The sequence below is a fragment of the Hyla sarda genome, chromosome 5 (assembly GCF_029499605.1).
Source record: "Hyla sarda isolate aHylSar1 chromosome 5, aHylSar1.hap1, whole genome shotgun sequence".
Lineage (NCBI taxonomy): Eukaryota > Metazoa > Chordata > Amphibia > Anura > Hylidae > Hyla > Hyla sarda.
Window position 1 is genome coordinate 101,627,413 of NC_079193.1, and position 19,050 is coordinate 101,646,462.

Sequence of the window (19,050 nt, forward strand, 5' to 3'; positions counted from 1 at the left end):
CCAACAATCATGTGACCACATCAAAGGTCCTTTACACTAAATATACAACCTATTCACATTATGGGGGAATGCTGCAGGAGAGCCCTGAGGACGTACAGGGACTCAACCAGACAGGACTGTAGGAACATATCCCGTATTGGGACGTCACAAAAGTATATGTTGAAGAGGTTTTTCCAAACTCGAAACATATATTTGTTTCTACTTTATTAATAAAAGAGGTGATTTGTAATGACAACCAAACAGACTCTTATTTAGAGAATGGAGTAGTCAAAGGTAATCCATTTCTTTCCCAGTCCTTGTACCATTGGTGCTTTTGAGACCGTTAAAGTGATTTTCCTCTGTACTTGTCAACTATGTTCAGCTAGGAGTTATGCTTGTTACTTTTTGGTGAACTGGATATATCTGTAGTGGCTGTTTAGCCATGTACAGTGTATTAATGGCTGAAATGGAAAAAAAAATGACAAGTTATATTTTCTAACATTTTATGCTTGGCCGATTGCATGCTTGGCTACATATCTTTAGCTTAATTAGATATAAAAATTACATGACATTTTCCTGCAGCCCAGTTGGTTTAATGCTTAACAGGATACATACATTTCTATGCATATATAGTGAAACCTCGCCAGAAGACAACCTCTATAAGAGGACTCTAGTTATTGTAATAACAGAAGACTCTAGTTATTGTAATAGTGTAGTAGCAAACTTGATTATGTTATTTAAAATGGACTTCATTTTTCCCAAGCCCTTTTCTCGCTAAGTCACGCCTACTTGTAATGCTGGGTGTACAAGTTTCTAGAGAGTGCCTAACAAATGGTGCAAGGCATACACACCATTTTTTGGCACAAATTGTGCCAGAAATTTGTGCATTCACATTATTAAATTTACCCCATTGACTTTTGCAATATAATAACCTTTTTAGATAAAGTGAGATGTATCTACATTGGACAATACCATGCAAGGAAATTATATTGTCTACAGGTAAAGTAATGTGCCTTCAAGTAGGCATTCATAATATATGCAAAATACTTTCCACTTAAGGGGTACTCCACCCCTAGACATCTAAAATGTCTGATCGCGGGGGTCCCACTGATGAGGACTACAGCAATATAGCCTGCAGCACCCACCCGTATCTGCTTCCGGCAGCGCTGGAGGTTCTGGCTCCCGACCACGGGAACGGAAGAGTGTGATGTCATGACTCCGCCACGTGTGACATCACGCCCCGTCCCCTCAATGCAAGTCTATGGGAGGGGGCGTGACGCTGTCACGCCCCCTCCCATACACTTGCATTGAGGGGCGGGGCGTGACATCAAACAGGGGCGGAGTCGTGATGTCACGATCTTCCGTTCCCGTGGTCGGGAGCCAGTCACGCGATCAGACATCTTATCCCCTATCCTTTGGATGTCTTATCCTTTGGATAGGGGATAAGATGTCTAGGGGTGGAGTTCCCCTTTAAGTTTCTAGCTTTTGAGTGACACGAGACCCAACTGAAATGCGCTGAAATTAGAGACAAAAAACATCATTGTGGTACTTCTCCCCAGCCTGAGATTATGTGTTAGATTACAACAACAGATTATCTGGAATATAGATGTTTCCCCATCCACTTGTCTGTTTTCTAGGTATGGTTATTCCATTTGCATTTTGTGTGGGATACTGTGCATTATCTGTAATAGAATATGTGTCAAGCTCAATGGCATGATACAGTAATCTCATATAATACTGATGAATATTTTGTTCACACTTGCTGGTTTCATGCAATGTCTTTTTCCAGATGGATAAACTATTGCCAAATGATTTCCTGCTGTAGGCTCTGCATTGTGTGTATCTCTTTACCATGCACTATTTCTATGGACTGAATAAACTGGCTATTAAATTTAATTACAGCCCGAATGACTGCACATCTTGATTTTTCTTTCCCTTCCCTGATCTCATTTCCTCTTGATGGGCTGCATTTTGCCCAGGTCTTTCAGGATTAAATAAAATAAATCTGAAAAATGTACAGGCTCTCTTTACTTGGAGGAATGTCTTAAAGGGCACCGAGGCAGCTGTTAACCTGCTACCCTCAGACTCCAGAAAAGGCAATCCGGCATCCAGAGCTTTGCATTGATAAATCTTGTGACAGAAGAGTCCTTAACCTGCACACTCTCATCACAAAGCTTTGATTTTTATCAGCTGCCATGGCCGGGGTACTATATGATGGAAATGACAGGTTTATTCTAGCAAGAAAGGCAAAGTAATTGTTAGTGAAGCTGTTTCAACGCATCCGTCTTGCACTGATCTTGACACACCGAGACCTCTAACAACTACGCAAAGGCAAGTTTATACCTAGTGCTATCATAATCATAATAGACCTAATATCTGGAGCACTTAGTCACATAGATGGATGGTTTCGATGCTGGCCAAGTCAGCCATCCCACTTCTGCTCACTGGTATTTAAAATTGCATTTCCCATTCTTGCCTTACTTAATAAGGCATATTAAATAACATAAAACAAGAAGCAGCAGCACACCATACACATAGCAAGGACATTTGTTGTCACCGGAATCTCTCGCTTCAGGGTACATTTTCTAATTGCTTCTTGTGGATGGCAGTCAATTCTGCAATTTTTTTTCTTTACTACAATCTGAATAAGCTTTTTCACTTTCTTATATAGGGTTAGAGATTATTTCATTTTCTGGGAAATTATATAGTTCAAATGACTATAGACATGAATTGCTCGAATGTACAAATAACACACTAAAATTCCGTCCCTGAACACCGATCTAATAGACTGTGGGGATGACAGCGATATTGTTGGTTTGTTTTTATTGGCCAGAAATAGACTTATCTTCAAAGTTTGCTGCCCTAGTCTTGTACCCTTGCCAAGATAGAATGTTTTTTGGTGTCATTGACTTCCATTAGAGTAAATTGGCCAGTCAGCACGATGCATCAATATCTTGATATGATATCAATACAGTGACCCCCCGACCTACGATCATTTCAACATGCAATGGCCTCTCAGAGGCCATCGCTTGTTGAAGGCAGCATCAACATATGATGCTTTTGTATGTCGGGGCCATCGCATAAACGGCTATCCAACAGCGCTGACTGCTTCAGCTGCCACCGGATAGCCGTTTACAGTGCCCCTTGTGGTCCACTGACGATCACTTACCTGTCCTCGGGGCTCCGGTGTGTCCTCTTCGGGATCCCCTGCATCGTCGGCACTCTCCATCGTCGTCATCACGTCGCTGCGCACGCTGTCCCGTCATCCAATAGGAGCTGCGTGTGTAGTGATGTGATGGTGGCAACGGAGAGCGAGGATGCCGGGGAAGCAGAGGCCTTGCCGGAGCGGCGGGGACACCCCGGGGATGCGGCGGAAGCGATGGAAGGCGACATCCAGGGCAGCGGTGACGAGCGGTGACGGTCCGGAGCGGCGGGGACACGTGAGTCACATAGATGGATGGTTTCAATACCAGTGGTCTTCAACCTGCGGACCTCCAGATGTGGCAAAACTACAACTCCCAGCATGCCCGGACAGCCGTTGGCTGTCCGGGCATGCTGGGTGTTGTAGTTTTGCAACATCTGAAGGTCCGCAGGTTGGAGACCACTGTCCTATACTTTACATTGCACGGATCCCTCAACATACGATGGTTTCAACAAAAACGATGGTCCATTTGGAACGGATTACCATCGTATGTTGAGGGACCACTGTATTGTGCTAGGGCAATTTGATACTACAGAGAAGGTGAAGCAAGGTAGACCATGTTCTTTGCCTTCAGGCTTCAGTTCAATGCCACTCGTTAGTTCCCAGAAGCCAGCTTGACTATTTTTGGAAATGGATCTTTTTGGTATCAAGAATCATGATATTGGTATCAAAGGTCAAAATCTGATACTGTGACAACTCTAATATGCACCGTATGGACAGAATATGAGGAAGACACCCATAGAGAATGCTTTAGGTAGAGATGAGCGAAATTCACAGTAAATTCGATTCGTCACAAACTTCTTGGCTCAGCGGTTGCTGACTTTTCCTGCATAAATTAGTTCAGCTTTCCGGTGCTCCTGTGGACAGGAAAAAAGTCATCAACTGCCGAGCCAAGAAGTTCGTGACGAATCGAATTTACTGTAAGTTCGCTCATCTCTAGCTTTAGGTATCTTTTTAATACAAAGCTAAGTTGTCCATTGACCCTTCAGAGCATGCATGTCACCAAACAATACTCCATCTGCACATGCTGCCACTGAAATAAGTGTGTAAAGACTCGCCCTAATGAGGAAGTTGGAGTGCTACTCTTTCAGATTCGCTGAATACTTCTAGTTGTTCATCTGTAACAAGACCATTCTGTTTATTTTGGTTGCTCCATTCAGCCAAGCTGCAGGTACAGTGCAAATATTTTCATATACTGTGGGTATTCAAGGAGGCCAAGTATTCTGCAAGTTATCGAAACAGGCAGCTTTTTATTGCCGTTATATCAAAATGTGAATCTGGAATTGGCATTGTTCTTCTTCTAGTGAATGAGGCTTTCAAACATCACACCATAAATCTTCTGTCTTTAAACTACTAACAAAGGTTTATTGCATTTGTATTCTTATTTTTAACTACTTTTATATCTTTGCATCTATTTTCTTTGGAAGGTTGTGGCATTCACATATAACCATTCAGTACACCAATCACTCTTGCTGTCATAACTGACTGACTTCATAACTGCTGTGACTGACCCAACTTCAGCTGCCCCTACCCTCACCCTGACTGTCTTTGTTCCCTTTCAAGATTTTTATGAGGTGGGCTGTATATACGTGGTACATGATCGCTGGCTGGATCCTGTTTAGCCAAAAATCACTTTGCTAGAAAAAGCCTGTGGAGCTTTCTCTAGGCTGGAACCAAACAAAAGGCTCCAAGGGTCACCATTTGGACATCTCTGCTCTGCTTTGCACTAAAAAGGCTTGTATGTAACATATGTCACTCATTATAGACACAGTACTTTCAGAAAGTCTTCAGACCCTTTCACTTTTTTCCCATATTGTTATGTTGCAGCCTAAAATAACATAAAAAATGCAATTTATACCTCTAAATGAGAATGTGAAAACTGAATTTTAGAATTTTTGCAAATGTATTAAAAAGGAAAAAAAAATATTTTGTATGGACATAAATATTCAGCCTCCAATCTTCTTGGGTATGATGCCACAAGGTTTGTACACCTGGATTTGGAAATTTTCTGCCGTTCTTCTCTGCAGATCCTCTCAAGCTCTGGCAGGTTGGATGGGACCGTCGTTGCACAGTTATTTTTAGGTCTCTCCAGAGATATTCCTTTGGGTTCAAGTCAGGGCTCTGACTGGGTCACTGAAGGACATTCACAGAGTTGTCCTTAAGCCATTCTTGTGTTTTCTTGCCTGTGTGCTTAGGGTCATTGTCTTGTTGAAAGGAGAACATTTGGCCCAGTCTGAGGTACAGAGCACTTTGCATCAGATTTTCATTAAGAATATATCTCTGTATTTTGCTCTATTTAGCTTTCCCTCAACTCTGACCAGACTCCATGTCCCAGCTGCTAAAAACCATCCCCACAGCATGACGCATCCACCACTGTTCTTCATTGTAGGAATTATATTGATTGTTTACTCAAACCAAAGAACCTAGTTTTTCAGTTTGAGAGTCCTTTAGGTGTTTTTTTTTTTACTGAGGAAAGGCTTCTTTCTGGCAACTCTGCCATAATGACAATATTGGTAAAGTGCTGCAGAGATATGGTTGACCTCCTGGATGTTTCTCTTATCTATACACGGGCTCTTTAGAGCACCTCTTACCAATGCCCCTCCCTCCTGATTCCTTTGTTGGTGGTGGGCAGCCACCTCAAGCAAGATTTTTTTTCAAACGTCTTCCATTTAAAAATTCCGTAGGTAACTGTGCTCTTAGGAATCTTCAGTACAGCAGACATTTTTTTGTTTCAGTCTATAGATCTGTGCCTTCACACAATTCTATTTCTGAGCTCTACAAGCAGTTACTTCCTTCTCATAGCTTTTTGCTCTGATATGCATTGTCAGCTGTGAGACCTTGATTTTCCACATCATGTCAAACCAACTACATTTACCACAGGTGACCCCAATCAAGGTGTAGCAACATCTCAAAGATGATCAAGAGAAATGAGAGGCATCCAGAGCTAAATTGTAAGTGTAGCAAAGGGTCTGAATTCTTATTTCCATGCAAAATATTAGTTTTATAACTAATACATTTTTTATAAATTAGCAGAAAACTCTAATATTAAGTTTTCACCTGGTCATTATGGGGTATTGAGTGCAAAATAATTGGAAACGTTTATTTTAGCACAAGGCCGCAAAAAAACAAGGTGAAAAGAAAGTGAAAGGGTCTGAAGACTGAATCATAGTCTACCTATCTGTGCTTTATCTTTGCCTAATACCTACAGGTTTCAAATACTCATTTTACATTATTGCTAAATCGGTACTGTCATTACAAAAAAACTTATAGAGCTCTGGGTCTGAGTGTTCAGACCCCGAGTGATCACTAGATAAAGCTGGAAGAAATCCATTCTTTTCAGTCTCTGTGTCACATGGCTAACATAATGTAAGTCTCTATGGCACTGAGTTCTCTGACTTCCAACAATCAGCCAGTTATCCCCTATCCACAGGGGATAGGGCTAACTTTTGATTATGGAATAACTGCTTTAAGTACATCATTGGATAACACCATCTCTGGGACCTCATTTATGTACTAAACATGGATCCACCTGCATGACCCACCTGCTGAGACAGCCAATGACAGCCATAAATGAATAAAGTAAATAAGGTTATAGCTTATATAATGTTATATATATGACACGCCTCAAGTATCTTGACTTCCATAACTTACATGCAAAAGACAATTCTAGAATAGTTGCTGAGCAGTTGAACTAACACACTGTTCTCTTTGTGTCCATCAGAATTCCAGTGCTGATCACCGTGTACGGCTAGACCTCGGTCTATGGGATAAATTTAGTGAACTTGCAACAAAGTGCATTATCAAAATAGTGGAATTTGCAAAGCGGTTGCCTGGATTTACAAGCCTGACCATTGCAGATCAGATCACTCTACTAAAAGCCGCCTGTCTGGATATTTTGGTGCGTATCAGTGTTTATTTTACTTATAATTCACTTTACTTTTTGACTTTTTATTAGTTATGGAAGACTTTCCTTTTCTTGACTACCGTTTTCATTAATGAATTAATGGTGGATTATTTCTCAATTTCATCCCATTATTTTCAAATTCCATCCCCAGTCAAAACTGTAAACTCAATTATGAATTAAAATCTGCGGTCCCAACCCGCCTTATTCTGCCTTCTAGTTCCAGTGACTATGCCAACACCCTACCATACCTTGGAAATGAGCTGAGGGTGTAGCTGGAAGGTCCAGTCTCCAGCCAGTCAGTTCTGGGAGTTTTTGGCTGGTGATCGACTTCAGGAGAAACATACATGCATCAATTCAATGTCAATTAATGGATTGCAACTGGTAGAGCCTGTCAACCATGTAAAATGGCAGTATATACACTGATACATCCAGACCGTGAGGCCTTTACTATATTATTCTTGTTATATTGTTTGCATTTTCTTTATTTTTTGTGTATCAAATGGTAACTTGCTGCAGAATGTGTAATTGCTATAAAAATGTAATAAAATAATATTCATTTAAATTAGGATTTCATACCCAAATGACCATGACAGTGTTTTAAGGGAAAACTCAAGATATTCTACTAATGTTAAAGATATAGGAAGCCTTAGGAATTCTTCAAGCCAGATGGATTATAGCCACTCTTATTAATCATATAAAAAATCTAATCTCCTCTGAAAATTAGTCGGCTCCTCTGACCTCCTCTTCATCCCCAGTCAGGAGCAGTAGTGAATAAGCTCTTATGTGTGACATTGATGTATGGCATAAACAGAGGAACAGAGTAAAACTATCCTCTGTTCTGCCGAGACTGCCCCGAGGTTTTCTCTGTGAACTCATTCATACTGTACTCTCTTATCACAGTTGCTTGTGTGTGTGGTCCCATTCCACAAGACATAACCATATATCATTGATTGCATGCCTGTCATTATTATACTATGAAGATAAGTCAACACCGCCTCCCTCTTAATCCAGTACACACGCTGTGATTTATTACTCAAGACTTTTCCCCTTTCAATGATAGTAACTCCTTATATTAGTAGCGGTCAACATGTGGACACAAGTTTAGCACATACTGAATTATACTATACCATTTTATATACCAACCAAATGTCCTATATTTTATATAATATTTAAAGGGAATCAATCATCAGATTTTACCCTCTATAACGCTTGGCAAAGCGTTATATAGGGTAAAATCTTTATTTTCACCATTCCTGGGGGACGCTCCTGCCCCCAGGGATGGTGAAGATATGAAGTTATAAACTAGTCACCGCCGCCGCCGTAAGTAGTCACCTGGGCGGGGAGCTCTTCTCATCTACTTCCGTTCTTCGGCCGGCAGCGAGGCACCCTCTGCTTGATTGATAGGCCGCGTCATCGCTCTGCTCCATCTGTTCAGTGAGCGGAACAATGACGCGGCCCATCAATCAAGCGGAGGGGGCGTCGCTGCCGGCCGAAGAATGGGAGTAGATGAGAAGAGCTCCCCGCCCAGGTGACTACTTACGGCGGCGGCGGTGACTAGTTTATAACTTCATATCTTCACCATCCCTGGGGGCAGGAGCGTCCCCCGGGGATGGTGAGGACAACAATTTTACCCTATATAACGCTTTGCCAAGCATTATATAGGGTAAAATCTGATGATTGGTTCCCTTTAATATTTTGCAGCAAATAAATTCTCTGTAACTCTGAAAGCTCCTTATGTTCCCCATCGTATTCATTCATTATCGGACAATCTGACTTCCCAAAAAGTAATCTGTGTGAGCCCAAACTTTCTATGCATCACTTGAATAGGTTTAGGTGGCTACTGAGCAAAGGGGGTTTGTAACCATTAATGGCCATGTGGGATTTCCACACATTATGGAAGTGCTCTGTAGGACCAGCGTGACAGACATTGGGGGGAGATTTATTAAAACTTATGCAGAGGAAAAGTTGCCTAGTTGCCCATAGCAACCAGATTCTTATACTTTTGACAAGGCCTATGCAAAATGACAGAAGCAATCTGATTGGTAACAACTGGGTAACTTTTCCTCTGCACAGGTTTCGATAAATCTCCCCCCATTGTATCCCTACTTACTTAATTTTTAACAGACATAAAATGTACATCTAAAAGATATATATATATATATATATATATATACATATATATATATATATATATATATATATATGTGTGTAAATTTGAGTAGCCGTATTAGTCCAGTGATGCAGATACAGATCATAAAATGTTGCAGTATCTTGTTATACCTTTTTTATTGGACTAACAGCATTTTGTAGAGACAAGCTTTCGGGATTCCTCCCTTTATCAAGTCCAAAGCAAATCTAAGCTCACAAGCAGAAGACACAGGTTATAATCTCACAAATATGCAGGGGTTAAGACAATAGATGTGGAGAATTCACACTAAGATGGGCCATAAATTGTCCTGTCAGATTCAATGTGGATTTGAGCTTCTTATCTCATTATCAAAATTTCTTATAACCTGTGCTGTACTGTACTGGATTCTATTTTGCATCTCATGTCCTGCTTAATTACCATCTCTCCCCTGCTTCCCCTCCCTCCCTCTTTTTCTCATCCTTTTCTATGTAGTCTATGTTCCCATAACAGGACAATTTATGTCCCATCTTAGTGTGAATTCTCCACATCTATTGTCTTAACCCCTACATATTTGTGAGATGTAACCTGTGTCTTCTGCTTGTGAGCTTAGATTTGCTTTGGACTTGATAATGGGAGGAATCCCGAAAAAAAATACTGTTAGTCCAATAAAAAAGGTATTACAAGATACTGCAACATTTTATGATTTGCATCTATATATATATATATATATATAGAGAGAGAGAGAGAGAGAGAGAGAGAGAGAGAGAGAGAGAGAGAGAGAGAGAGAGAGAGAGAGACTAATTTTCAACAGACTTAATATTTACATGTAAATGTTATATATATCCCAAGAGCACAACTAGTTGGAACAACTAGGACTCTGAGTCCTAGAGCTGAATGCCCCATCAAACTAAGTAAATGGGGGAGAAGGGCCTTGGTAAAAGAGGTGACCAGGAACTTAATGGTCACTCCACAATATGGGCTTCAGTAAAAGACACACGAAAGCCTGTGTGGAGTTTGTCTCTGGTCTTATTAAATCAAAATTGAGCTTTTTGTCCTTATGTCCATCATGTCTGTAGGAAACCAGGCCCTGCTTATCACCTGCCCAATACCATCCCCATAGTGAAGCATGGTGGTGGCTGCATCATGCTTTGGGGTGATTTTCAGTGGCTGGTATAGGGAGACTAGTCTGGTTTGAGGGATAGCTGAGATGAGATATCCTTAATGAAAATCGGATGCAAAGTGCTCTGGACCTCAGAATGGGCTAAAGGTTCACCTTTCAAAAAGACAAAGACCATAAGCACACAGACAAGACAACACAGGCATGGCTTAGGGACAGCTCTGTGAATGTCCTCGAGTGACCCACCCAGAGCCCTGATGTGAAGCTCTGGAGAAAACTGAAAATGGCTGTCCACCGTGTAGAGGTTGGTTGTTAGGGGGGTACGTATATATATATATATATGTAATTTTTTTAGTACAAGGCCACAAAATGTGAAAAGTTTAAAAGCACTTTTCAACTGCACTGTATCTTTTTTTTTTTTCAGGCTCCCCCCCCCCCCCAACTGATCATTTGATCATTTACTGTTAAATGTTGCTCAGATCTGTCTCATGACAGATTATCTCACTGAAGAATCTGGTTTCATACTGACCATAGAAATCTATGAAAAGTGGAGGGGGGAACTGCAGAGTAAGAAAGGCCGAGAGACACACATAGAGATATGACTGAAAGCCCTGGTGCATGTTATATTTTATACCAGTGTTCCATTCACAGCTTACACTGCATGGCACTGCTTTGTAATGCTCTTCATGCTGCTGTTGCTTCTGAGAGTTTGCTATAGAGTTATAGGAAAGCAGGATCTCTACTTCTGTGTTTGTGGAGTGTATAGGAGACATCAAGGTTGCTAGGCTTGGACCACTAGTTCAGGGACAGCTGAAAACTAAAGATGGTGCCTACAGAGGGGAAACTGGTCAAAAATACCATATACAAACAGGGACGGACTGACACATTGTGCACTCGGACAGTGCCCAACACACTATCCTACTCCCTAGGACACCAAGGGGAGAATTATTGGGGGCACTGAGAGTAGGGCATCGGGGGGGGGGGGGGGGTTGATGGGAATGGGGTCCAGGCCTAAAGCTGTTTATGGGGCCCCAAAATTTCTGGTGGCAGCCCTGATTTCCCCACACAAATAATTTAAGGTGTTATTACAGAGTACAATTGGTCCCGCAAAAGACAAGCCTCATATGGGTCTGTAAGGGGAAAAAAAGTTCTGCTTCTTGGAACGTGAGGGGGAAAAAAGTAAATGCAAAAATGAAATTGGCTGTGTCCTTAAGACCAAAATGAGCTGTGCCCTTAAGGAGTTAAATGTAAAATGTACGTTTAGTTTTCTATATTTTCTTTTCTTTATTTATTGCATGTGGGTGGGTCATCTGTATGGGTGTGGTTTACATATGGATGGGCGCACGGGGGCCCCATGATCATCTTTTGCCCATGGCCGTGTGAGTTGTCAGTCTACCCCTGTATACACAGGGCTGCCATCAGAAACTTTGGGGCCTCTTACACAGCTCAAGGCCTTGGTCCAACCCCCCCAACTCCTTCCCACCTATGCCCCCCCCCAGGGCATACTGTACGGGATACGTAAGGTTATATTTTCGTAAGGTTATAGTTCGTACAATTACGCACGCAGCGATACAAAATATGTTTATTTTTATTATGTTTACATGTTTTATTGTAGGAAAAGGTGGTGATTTGAACTTTTAACATATAAGGGGTTGATGTGTGTCTTTTAAACTTTTATCAAAACTTTTTTTTTTCACACTTCATTAGACTTTTAGGAGGAATCATTATATTCCTCATACAGATCAATAGAGTTCCATTGATCTGTGTGCTCTATGCTCCATTGATAGAGCCTAGTCCAGCCAGCTACCTCTATAGTGGATCGCCTCCTTGCGATCACGCTGCATACTTTTCCTGCATCTACAACGCTCCATACAGTAATAATAGAGTGGCTAGATAAGTGGGTTGGGGAATAGTAGGTAGGTCCGTCCCCCACCCATTAGGTAGTTAGGTCACTCCAGAAAGTAGATAGGTCCCTTCACATAGTTTCCCTTATTACACAGGTGCCCAGAGTAGGGAGGTACCACCTGTAGGTAGGTCCCTGTGTAGATAGCTGCCCATTGTAGATAGTTACTCCCTGTATGCAGTAGCAGCCCCCCTATAAGTAGGGGTTACTCCCTGTAGGTAGGTCCCCCTGTATATAGTTGCAGCCCCCCATATACAGTAGTAGCCCCCCTCCCCATTAGGTAGTAGTAGCAGCAGCAGCAGCAGATCCCCTTTAGGTAGGTGTTAGCAGCAGCCCCCTTTAGGTAATAGTAGTGGCAGCCCCTTTTAGGTAGTAATAGAAGCAGCCCCCTTAGGTAGTAATAAAAGCAGCCCCCCTAGGTAGTAATAGAAGCAGCCCCCTTAGGTATTAATAGCAGTAGGCCCCTTTGGTAGTAATCAGTAGCCCCCATAGGTAGTAATAACCAGCAGCACCCCCTTAGTTGTTAATAACAGTAGCCCAGTTAGGTACTAATCAGTAGCCCCCTTAGGTAGTAATAGCCAGCAGCCCCTTTAGGCAGTAATCAGTAGCCCCCATAGGTAGTAATAACCAGCAGCACCCCCTTAGTTGTTAATAACAGTAGCCCAGTTAGGTACTAATCAGTAGCCCCCTTAGGTAGTAATAGCCAGCAGCCCCTTTAGGCAGTAATCAGTAGCCCCCCCCCCCCTTAGGTAGCAATAGCCAGAAGCCCCCTTAGGTAGGAATAAATATCCCCTTAGGTAGAAATCAGTAGCCCCCTTAGGTAGAAATAAGTAGCCCCCATAGGTAGGAATATGTAGCCCCTTAGGTAGGAATATGTAGCCCCCTTAGGTAACAATAGGGAAAAAAAGCAAGAAAAAAAAAAACATTTACCTGGCTCCAGCGTGGTCCATGGCCTTTTCTCTACTGTCTTCTTCTCCATTCTGTGCTCCGGCGCATGATAATGATGTCATTCATGTGCCGGAGCGCAGAGGTAGGAAGCTCGGGTCTCTTGTCGGTGCTTACATAATGTGGGCGGGCCACGAGAGTGATTGACAGGGCGGGGAGCCAATGGCTCTTCACTCAGTCAATTAGCCGAGCCTGAGCGCCGCATTGAACTATAGTTAATTATAGTTTAATGCGTCCTGGACCGCCCATGGAAGCAGGAGATCGCTGTGTAGACAGCGGTCCCCTGCTTCGGTTCTGCGGCAGCTGCAGGGGGGGTGTAGCGGGGTACTGGCTGTACCCTCCTGACGGCGGCCCTGTGTAAACAAATTATATATGTATATATATAAGACTGTAGTGCTACACCTCACAACACAATCAGCATCTTATCCTAAACAGTTTGTTAAAATTATAGGTATGCTTTAAAATAAAGCTTCACTAGTTGCCCTAGTACCAAAGAATCTTTTTGTGGGCTCAGACTCAATAATGGTCTCAAAAAGTCCAGTAGAAGACAACTCTTTTTGGTGAAGATTTGGAGCCAATCACTTGCCAGTAGGATTGTTTTTTTATACATACTGTAGATTCTGTATAGATGGAGGGTGGACTTTCTGAATAACTGCTGCTGGTGGACCTTAGCAAGCTCAGTCCAGTGCTGGTCAGAACTTACTGGTTTAATCCAAAGGATAGATGATTTGTGAAAGTCTGACCATTAGAACCCCTGACAATCACAAGAATGGGGGGTCCTTGTCCCACAGCAGCCACTGCTCCATATACTCCCTATGGGACTGCTGAATATAGCTGAACACTAAACTGTAGATAGATGAAAAAGTTTCATTGTGGGGTAGCCCATTTAAAGGGAGTCTGTCAGCTATATATGTTACTAGCTGAGTACCCGGCGTTGCCCGGTTTTTCCTTCCTAATCCTTTTTGGGGAGGAAAATAAAGGAGGAAGCTTTTGACTTCATATGCAGTCCTCATATATTGTTGTCATATCCCGACCCTACATCCCGACCTCCTATCTCGACCTCCGGTCCCGACCTCCTATACCGTCCTCCTATCCCGTCCTCATATCCCGACCTCCTATCCCGTGCTCCTTTCCCGTCCTGCTATCCCGTCCTCGACCTCCTATCCCGTCCTCCTATCTCGACCTCCTATCCAGACCTCCTATCTCGACCTCCTATCCAGACCTCCTATCCCGTCCTCCTATCCCGACCTCCTTTCCCGTCCTCATATCTCGACCTCCTATCTTGACCTCCTATCCCGTCCTCATATCCCGTCCTCATATCCCGTCCTCCTATCTTGTCCTCCTATCCCGACCTCCTATCCTGGCATCCTATCCCGACCTCCTATCTCGACCTCCTATCCCGTCCTCCTTTCCCGTCCTCATATCTCGACCTCCTATCTTGACCTCCTATCCCATCCTCCTATCTCGACCTCCTATCCTGACCTCCTATCCTGACCTCCTATCCTGACCTCCTATCCAGACCTCCTATCCAGACCTCCTATCCCGTCCTCCTATTCCAACCTCCTTTCCCGTCCTCATATCTCGACCTCCTATCTTGACCTCCTATCCCGTCCTCCTATCTCGACCTCCTATCCCAACCTCCTATCCAGTCCTCATATATCCCGTCCTCCTATCTTGTCCTCCTATCCCGACCTCCTATCCCGACCTCCTACCCGCCCTCCTATACCAACCTCATATCTCGTCCTCATATCCTGTCCTCCTATCCTGACCTCCCATCCCGTCCTCATATCCTGACTCGTAATGTGTGTACCAGGTAATGAAATATCTCCAGCCGTACAGAAGTTATGTGGGAACATACATTTCCCATTGATTTGCATGGGACTTTAAACAAAAACCCTGACCCTCACAAATGGGGATAGTTAAGGGTTAAATTAACTATCCTATATTTTAAGTTCACATATAAGTAACATGTGACCAAGTATTATCGAAATATCTCCAGCCGTTTGGAAGTTATGCAGTAACATATATTTCCCATTGACCTGCATGGGACTTTAAACATAAGCCCCGCCCCTGGCAAATGGGGGTGAGTAAGGGTTAAATTACCTATCCTATGTTTGTTGTTGACATATAAGTAACATGTGTGCCAAGTTTCATGTTAATATCTTTAGCCGTTTGAAAGTTTTTGTGGAACATACATACATACATACATATATACATACATACATACATACATACATATATACATATGTTGAATAGATAAGGACAAGCAAAGAGGCATTGCAGTCTGTGGCACTTGAGCAGCTTGACTCCCCTTCCTTGACACTTTCAACCCACCCCTGCCTATAAAGAAAAATGACATAGGGGGAGATTTATCAAAACCTGTGTAGGGGAAGAGTGGTGCAGTTGCCCATGGCAACCAATCAGATTGCTTCTTTCATTTTTCACAGGTCTCTTTAAAAATGGAAAAAGCTATCTGATTGGTTTCCATGGGCACCTGCACTACTGTTCCCCTACACAGGTTTTGATAAATCTCCTCCATAAAATTTTATGTTCAGTCTTTCAGCCTTTAGAAATAAGAGTACAACACAAAGTACAATGGCATGTTAAATTTACTTTTCATTAAAAGCTTTATTGATATAAAATCAAAAAAACTTATTTTTCAGGTCGACCTCTTAAAAATGTAATAACCAGGATGCAGATAACAAAGCAATGAAGGAATTCATAGAGATGTATGTGGTAGCCCAGTACGGGAGGTGTTACCCCGTACCCTGTTACCTCCCTTCAGTGTCCCCTGGGCCACTTGTGCTTGTTTCCCCCCTGTATACATGTTTTGCTATGTATTATAATATATACTGTGTTGTTGCTTTAAGAAATGTACCATATGATTGTTACCCAGGAGGTACCAGTGACCAGTTGATCCCAGGGGTGACTTATGGGCTCCCTGCTAGTCTTCCCCATATAGGCCCTGGGTGGAGCTAGCTCACTCTCTTCTTTATGAGGTCCAGTTCAGTCAAGCTGAGTCTAAGTGTGTGTCCAGAGTCATTGGTGGCCTCAAGTCAAGTCTGCAGCCACAGTCAATTGCAAGTAAGCTACAGTCATAGCTTTATCAGTTGTCAATCAAGTCAGTCCCTGTCAGCAACTGTCAAATCAACATGGCCTGCATTAAATTGTCCAGTCTTACTACAAGTCCCAGCAAGCCCTTAAGGTCTCTGTGTCACTGGTCACCTCCGAGGGCCCTGGCTGAACAGTATAGACTTTACCATCTGTCTACCCTCAGTAAAGCTACCGTTATCCGTAACTTGGCGTTGGAGTCATTATTGCCCCTGTGCCTAGCCTAGGATTTACCGGTATACTTTCGGGTGGTATTAAGGATAAACCACACCCTGGCATCACAAATACAAGGGGTTAATTCCATCTGCCCCAGGGTTACAACATCTGCCCTCATCACACCCCTGTTACCACAACCTTTGGCGTCCTACGAACAGGATACGAGTGTGCGCCTTATGCAACAAGTCCTCCCCTCCCCCAGTCTGAACTGTGTCCAGTGTTGTCAGAAAATCACATGCCGATGCAAATAAAGTTTGCGCCAGAAAGTGTACTGGACTTTGTCAGTGGAAAGTGTATTTCCCGAGACACTTGTGAAATAGAAGGGGTGGTGAAGAAAAGACTGTTATCTGCTATTGACAATACCCTAAAGTCATGAACACTATGTGCAAAATCCGTACTGAAGCAATGTTACGTGCCAAGATGTCTGCCGCCATACCTGAAAGGGTTAATCTGTTGGAAGAAAAGCGTGCAAAAGGATCCCGCCATAGCCAGCATCCAGCAAAGCCAAGTCGCAGTTCCTAGTCCTAAATGGAACTTGAAAGGTCCGTCCCTTGTTGCCGGGGGAGCGGAAGAAGAGGACGCATCGCTGAGTCACTTCCGGTCCCTGGCCCTGCTGATGACGAAGTTCCGGCCGGCGGCCATTTTACTGGAGACCGGTATAAGGAGTGGAGCCAGTCTTGCAGAAGTTCCTGGTGAAAGCAAGAAGATGGCGGATGCGCAGCAGACTACGGGTGCAGAGAGTCCCAAGATGGCACAGGAGGCCGGACAGTCGAGGCGGCGCACATGTTCCAAGAGTTAGCAGACTGTCTCCAGAAGAACTCCATCGGGGCCGATAAGGGCTGTTACCAAGTCCCGCTGCCCGAGAACGACGGAGACTGGCCAGCAACCCTGGTGGAAGGTACGCCGAAGTCTTCAAGAGGGTCGTCGCAGGCTGTCACCCCACCACCGGACCTGGGGATCCTGGGCGGAGATCTACACGGAGGAATCGGAAGTGAGTACCCCGGCTGAGGCCACGTTCTCTACCCCTCCATCTACTCCCAGTCCAGAGCCTGCACCTACTCCCAGTCCAGAGCCTGCAACCCAGGTCCAGCTGCCCCCAGCACGTCCTCAGTCACCACCATTACCTAAGTGGCTATTGGGTGACGAACCTGCATTAATCCAGTTCATGAGGGACCATCTCCTACCCCTGCCAGGGAACTACCATCCTTCTGTCCCAACCGCCCAGGCTGAGAAGGCCAAACAGAAGGCCGCAGTGGCTGCCATCATGGAAGAGTTAAGGGCACAGAGAGTATGGCCCTAAAGTAGTGCCTTTTGAAGTACATCAAGTCCAGCAGCAGGACAGTAAAAGCCTTGAGGCCTTGTATATCAGAAGGCAGGAACAACTCCAAGAGGAAGAGCCACCCCTAGAGTGGCGGAGAGCCACAGTCATCAAGTTCGACAGAATGAGGAGGTATGGCACATTTATGGACTGTCACCACTGTGGTACTATTCTTGTCAACCGGGGAATGGTGAAGAGAGACTATCTCCCTACACCTCTACACTCCCTAGAGTGCGGAAAGATTGTAGAATACACCCCGGTACAGAGCCTGTGAGGAGAATGGGCAGCACCTGTCACTAGGCCCAAGAATCCAACACAAATCCCCTTTGCCTACTTCCCCTCTGAAGATTGGGATTCAGATCCATTTGATCTCCTCAACCAAGTGTCAAGGGGAAAGTCGTCCAAGAAGAATGGTATCCTGAGTCACCTGTTATGGACCCCAGATATCTGCGTCAAGGGTCTTCTACAGATGTGCCTAGGCCTACTCCTGTGGTCAAGGAAGTTTGGCCTAACCAACGGGCACCAACTAAAGTGCCTCTGCCTACTCCTGCAGAGGAAGAGGTTTGGCCGGCCCAACAAGCACCTGCACATGATTCCCCAGTCTCACAAGCTGCTGCTGTACAAGTGGTGGTTACAGTGAGCCTGACCATCACTGATTACAGCTTGTTCCATGTGCTGTGGGATACTCATATCAGCCCTATGAAGGGGGCACAGTCTCGTGGTCCTAGGTATATGTCCCAGCCGACAAAACAAGCTGACCATTGAGGTTGGGATGGAAAGTTGCCAGGTCCCAGTACGGGAGGTGTTCCACCGTACCCTCGCTGCCCTGTCCGGCAGCCTCCCTTCAGTGTCCCCTGGGCCCCTTGTACTTGTTTCCCCCCTGTATGTATGTTTTGCTATGTATTACAGTATATAATGTGTTGTTGCTTTAAGAAATGTACCATGTGATTGTTACCCAGGAGGTACCAGTGACCAGGTGATCCCAGGGGTGACCTATGGGCTCCCTGCTAGTCTCCCTCATATAAGCCCTGGGTGGAGCTAGCTCACTCTCTTGTTCCTGAGGTCAAGTCGAGTCTAGGTGTGTGTCCAGAGTCATTGGAGGCCTCAAGTCAAGTCTGCAGCCACAGTCAATTGCAAGTAAGCTACAGTCATAGCTTTGTCAGTCGTCAATCAAGTCCGTCCCTGTCGGGAACTGTCAAGTCAGCATGACCTGCATGAAATTGTCCA

At 44.0% G+C, this 19,050-nt stretch overlaps 1 protein-coding gene across 12 annotated transcripts in view; it reads left to right on the forward strand.

Annotated features, from left to right (window-relative positions):
• Nucleotides 1–19,050, forward strand: part of RARB (retinoic acid receptor beta) — a 946,796-nt gene that overhangs the window by 899,592 nt on the left and 28,154 nt on the right. For all 12 annotated transcript variants that reach the window (XM_056519992.1, XM_056519997.1, XM_056520000.1 and 9 more), the window contains one exon: nt 6,903–7,079. In XM_056519992.1, coding sequence (XP_056375967.1) covers nt 6,903–7,079 — 177 coding nt within the window. The remainder of the gene's footprint in view (nt 1–6,902; nt 7,080–19,050) is intronic.